This window comes from Lactuca saligna, chromosome 6 (genome assembly GCF_052625555.1).
Source record: "Lactuca saligna cultivar CGN05327 chromosome 6, ASM5262555v1, whole genome shotgun sequence".
Taxonomy (NCBI): Eukaryota; Viridiplantae; Streptophyta; class Magnoliopsida; order Asterales; family Asteraceae; genus Lactuca; species Lactuca saligna.
Genome location: NC_136422.1, coordinates 153,338,868 through 153,344,633, shown reverse-complemented (window position 1 = coordinate 153,344,633; position 5,766 = coordinate 153,338,868). Strand labels below are relative to the sequence as shown.

Below are 5,766 nucleotides of genomic sequence, written 5' to 3'. Positions count from 1 at the left end.
TTAATATGTCTTTGTAACTTTTGTTGTGCCTTTTGTGTATTTCTCTTATTCTTGGTGTATGTATTATGTAACTTTTATCATTTATAAAAGGAATGCCTATTCTTTGGTGTGGGACAGGGAAAGTTAAATCAATTCATACCCCCTCTCCTGTTTTTTATCCATATGAAAGAGTTCGCCTTAATATCTTCAAAAATACGGGTCTAAGATGGAGCAATATTGTTAAAGGAGCAGTCGTTTCTGGCTTTCCACAAAGACCAAAGAGCAGAATGAATGATCGCGTGAGTCAACTTTATTTGAGAAGGCGGTGGAGCAACATAGCTAAAACCATTAAAGCTCTTCTTGAAGTTGACATCAATTATCATGAGCTAGCTATTCGCACTTATGCCTGGATCCAATATAAGTATATTATTTTGGAAGGACCATTGGTGTTGGTCTTTAACACTACAAGAGTGTTTTCCTAGATTATACGAGATGGAAACGACAAAACTATGTCATCTAATAGAGTAGTCGCATCAAGTGGTATCTGATAGAGTAGTTGCATCAAGTTTTTGCTTTCACTGGTGTTGGAAGTTGCAAATTATGTAGAAAGAGGTATGGATGATCTATAAAACTTACGTGACATGCTTCATGGGGGTCAATATGCAACTAACACAAAATGAATTTTGCTTCAATTTGAGTGCAGATAGTAGATAACTCCAATCTCAATCCTTGCAAAGGAAACCATTGGTACACTAGGCCACAAAATTAACTCCAATCTCAATCCTTGCGAAGGAAACAGGATATGCTGGCTGAAAGCAATACCATTGAAAATAGGTGTTTCGTTTGGAGGGCAGCTATGAACAGGATGCCTGTAGCAATAAACCTGGAAGATAGAGGAGTTATAATTCATTCAATCAAACATTTGTTCCCTATGCGATAAGGCTCCAGAATCTTGTTATCTTAATGAAATGCTATATTGCAGAAATGGAACCTAAAGTGGTGTGGATATTTGACCCTTATTTTCAAAACATTCTACGCTTTTCGTATTAACATTGGACCCTCATTATGTAGATATTTCTGTGATTCCAAAACGTCAAAATCAACAAATTTAAAACATCAACAGTTTTTTTGAGGATTTTTGTCGAGCCTTTTGTTAGAAAGAAGAAACTTATTTGGTGGCTGTGATCCCTATTTAATTTGTTTCTTTTACTCTTCATTTCTACTTTCTTGATATTTTCTTCAAGATTCAATTGAGAAACAATAGAATTTCAAGAAAAAATAAAAACATTCATCTATTCATTGCATCAGTAGAACACAATTACAAGTAGCATGTTGGATCCATCCAACAGAACATTGGAAAAAAGACTCCTGCCACTGCCTCTGTCATCACACCTTCACCTTCTTAGCTGCTAATGTTCTCAAAATACTCCACCGGTATTGACCTCGGACAATGCTTCTTCGCTACAAACTTGTACTGTTTCACATCAATCAAAATTACCAAATTAACCCCAAGTCATCATCAAAATTACCAATACAGTAATTTCACAATTACACACCTTATGTTGACTGTACTTTTCCCTGATTGCTGGCAAACTAGAATTCGGGCATTCACAAACAAGAGCATGCAGAGCCTTCACACATTCACTCAAATCCGATGGCTGATACCGAGTATAATGCCTCAATGTCGAATTCTGTACAATTTATTATCCAAAGTTCCAACTTAGAAACCAACATCATAAAACAACCAAAAAACAACAACAACAATAATAATAATAATAATGGCACATACGACATACCCAAGGTTTCTTTGATGGAACAAGTACAAATCTTGCTAAAAAGATGGCTGATGCAGCAACAAGAGAAGGAGCATAACAAAGCATGTTATACTCGAGAAGAGATAACTCGGATATGTAGCTTGCTAAACACTCTAATTGCATCGAAGGAGCCTGTTTATATTTTATACCATATCAGTAAATCAAATGCAAAAAATTATTCTTTTATCTTTTGGTAAAATTCGTTGAGATTTATACCTCGTTTACTCCTTGAGCAGCACGAACAAATCGCCTCAAGAAACATCTCGATGTTGGAGCAGTCATTTCAAACTTCAAGAAATTTAGAACCGCAGATTCCATTTGCAACACCTCATCTTTGAAGTATGTATTATCAGTAATGTAGCAGAATTCTTCCACTTGTGGTGCACAGATCTCCTCATACTTCCTGAAAACAAGTTCAATTTTCTTAATCAAAACAAAATGTGCATATAATATTATGAACAAAAAGCAAGAAACATGTCTCTTACGAAGCAATCATCATGCAAGCAACTCCAAGCAATTGCAATCGTTGCCTATCCATCAAATTGCCAGAAAGATATCGGTCGATGTAGTTAATAGTCAAATACAATGTATCGGGTACCAATCTGTACTCTTCTGCAACCTAAATTCATAACATTTTATATTAGTATTAACAAAAGTAACAAAATTGCTAAAAAAAGATGGGATTAAAATAATGTTTTGTATTACCTCGACAAGCCAGTCTATTAGGATTGCACGCATGCTGGGATTGATATCTTTCTGAACTTTCTCCATGAAATCAATTGAAGGTCTTTTCTTTGCCTAAAATCACCAATAAAAAGTTATTAGAAATCAGCGACTCAATCACAAACGGGATTAGAAACGATTAAAACAATAATGCACCTCGGATGCTCTAAGGTGTTGATAAATGTCACACGCCATAGTTGCACACAACTGTGGATCCATGAAATCAACATCAAGATCGACAATCTTGTCATTTGTCCCCATCTCCATAAGTATCTCTCTCTTGCATACTGTTCCTGAAAAACCCAATTTGAAAATTTTAATCTACAAGAAAACGAAATTGAAAAACTACAAACTGTATAATCACAGAAACCGAAATCAGTACCTGTTGTTTCATCGGAGATGTTCAGTTTACTGCATGTTTTCCTCTCGATTGACTCCATTGCAGCGATGTCATTGTTGTCGATGTATTCGACATCTGGGCTGTTTAAAGATTCACATGTGGACATTGTTTCATCCATGTCGGATTTAGATGGAGACACGTCCATTTTAGATTGAACAGGAGGAACGATTGCATCTTTTTTTGATGTGGGTATACTCTTAGTTGAAGCAGTTGGCTTCACATGGGTTGATGATGAGAAGATACTTCCATACGAGGCGCCATTGTTGTTGACAAATGAAGATCCCTTCTGTAGATGCAGTTTATAGTCAGTATTTTAATCAAATTTAAATTGTACATGTTTTAATTTGAAACTTAAGCATTAAAATTATTGAAATAAGACAAAAAAGAAGTAGGGTCGATTTTGAATTTGAAGGAACTGTGCTCGTCGGTCTTGGAGGAAACAGAGCATTAATAATGTATCTTAAATCAAAAGAAAAATTCCGTTGGTAAGAGATTATGATTGTTTATCAAGAAATGGATCTGATCACCAAAATTCTCGTTGCATAAACACTGATTCAGAACATATTCAAGAAAATCAAACATCATTGTGATATATGAAGAAAATGAAAACCACATAATTTAAAAGAACGTGAAAGAATGAAATTATGTTTTACCAAATTAGATGTGCTTTTTGAGATGTTATGAGAGGTGGGTCTTTGATTCGTGACGTTAGCGAGAGCAGGGCGTTTCTTGGCCATGTGAGGCGGTAAAGCCATTGATTTCCCGACGACATTCTCCGACGCCTGTCGCTTTGCAAGTGACGACGTCGTTCCTGAAGCTTTCCGATTGTGTGTTACCGTCGACATCACTCAATGCAGCAAGAAACCCAGAAAATAAAAGAAAGAAGAAAGGAACCCTAGAAACAAAACCCTAAAATTCAACGGCGTTTTGGCTTTGAATTGACAACTAGAACAAGAAATTAAAACAAATCCAAGAAAACCCAAGTGAATTCATGTGATTTAAAATGAAAGTATCCGTTTGATTTTCTCAGAACTGAAAAGGGTTAACGAATTCAAAAAGCAGAGTGACTGAGTGAGAGAGAAAGGAAGAGAGAGAGTTATTTAATGGTATTTTTGAAGGCGGGCAAAGGGGATGATTTGAAATGAGAATTGATCTTGGCCGTAGGATGAGAAGCAGGTATTCGTTAGGAGCGGACAAGGAGGCTCTTGTCTGTTTTCTTACATTGGGCTATGGAGGAGTGGCCATTTTGTATTATTTTTGGAAAAATGAAGGGCTGAATATGTAAATTTTTGAAGACATTGGGTTTCACAAGTGTCTTTTTATAAGATTTTGAATATTGGGCTTTCTGATTGTGTGTGTCACTTTGGCATGTGGGTTTTTTTTGAATTCGAATTTGAACGTTGGTCCTTGTCACAATATTTTAATGGATGTATTGCTCACTTCTTTTCTACTTCAAGTATTTATTATGACTACCCTTGTGTTAAAATAGGTTTCAATTATTAAATTCAGGGATGTTTAAAAAATGTTCGAATCCAAATGTCTAATTTGAAATCTCATATAAATATATGAATTGTAATTTTCAAATATATTGGATAACCAATCACCTGAAATTTGAAATATATATGTTTTATTTTTATTTTGGAATTTGTGAAAGAAAACCATTAATGTATATAAATTGAGGAGCTGGAAGTTTCAAATTGTTTATCTTGTAATTTTAAAAATTTTGGAGATTTTAAATATATGTCGTGCAAGGAAAATGACCTTATTTTTAATAAATATTAGGTGAATTCTTGCCCATTGAGCAAGTATAATTACATAATTAAAATATTGATAAATATATATCGTCCAAAATCACTATGTTAGTCTTAGTAACTATAAAATAATAATTTTTATATTAAGTTGATAAAAATATTGAAATTAATGTGAACCATGTCATAAAATAAGCATTTATTGGAATCACATCAACATAATATCTATACGTGGGTTCATAATTAGGTTATAACTCGTGGACATGAGAAAATTAAAAATAATTTTATTTATAATAATCTACCATAATAAATGAAAATGACTTTGCCACATGTCATTCTCTTATAAAATTAGCCACATGTAATTTTGTCATAATTTTGAGCTTTATATTTATTTTCCATTTGTCATTGCTTCAATTTTCATTTTCAATCTATTATTAATTTAGTTTCCATAAATTAAACCTACCATAATTACTATTAATTTTAAATTTTAAATTTTAAACACATAATTTTAATTAATTTATTTTTTGCATGTTTTTTTTTCACATAATTTTCACTTATTTCAATTTCAAATTCAAATAAAATTTCTATTTAATCATTCGTACTTAACATTTTGTTTTAATTAACCCGTATAATATACGGGTCTCACAACTAGTACTTAATAATTGAACAATGGTAATAAATTTTGTAATAAGTAATAAATCTAGATGTTTTATGAGTCATTTCATAATGATATAATGATTCTTTAAAATAATGAAAGCATAGTGGTTTGAATATCCGATCGATAATTTGCATTTTTAGATATGTTAGAAAAATATTATTTTTGTAGAATTGAATCAAAATTTAAAAAAAAAATGATATAAATAATAAAATTGTACAAAGTTTTTATAAATTTCTAAAAACTTCTGTATACACAACATTTAATGTTTTATTTGACAGTCTACAATCCTTATTTAAAATTAAAAATTTTAATCTCTCTCTACTCTGAACTCTAGATATAACAACATACAATTGGTTATGTGTAAAAAGAGGATCATTGAGAAACAAACCAACATTCGATAAAGACGGTCATTAGCTCTTATTAATTGTCATTGCAAAACATACA

General features: G+C 32.5%; 1 protein-coding gene across 1 annotated transcript; it reads right to left on the bottom strand.

Annotated features, from left to right (window-relative positions):
• Nucleotides 1-1,245: 1,245 nt before the first annotated feature.
• On the bottom strand, nucleotides 1,246-4,003 carry LOC145001852 (cyclin-A1-4-like). The gene is made up of 9 exons (XM_078961192.1): nucleotides 3,570-4,003; nucleotides 2,899-3,202; nucleotides 2,673-2,809; nucleotides 2,499-2,591; nucleotides 2,279-2,412; nucleotides 2,010-2,196; nucleotides 1,776-1,925; nucleotides 1,536-1,670; nucleotides 1,246-1,453 (listed from the first exon to the last, which is right to left on the bottom strand). The coding sequence occupies exons 1-9, from the start codon at nucleotides 3,759-3,761 to the stop codon at nucleotides 1,382-1,384; spliced, it is 1,404 nt and encodes a 467-aa protein (XP_078817318.1). The 5' UTR covers nucleotides 3,762-4,003; the 3' UTR covers nucleotides 1,246-1,381.
• Nucleotides 4,004-5,766: the final 1,763 nt, after the last annotated feature.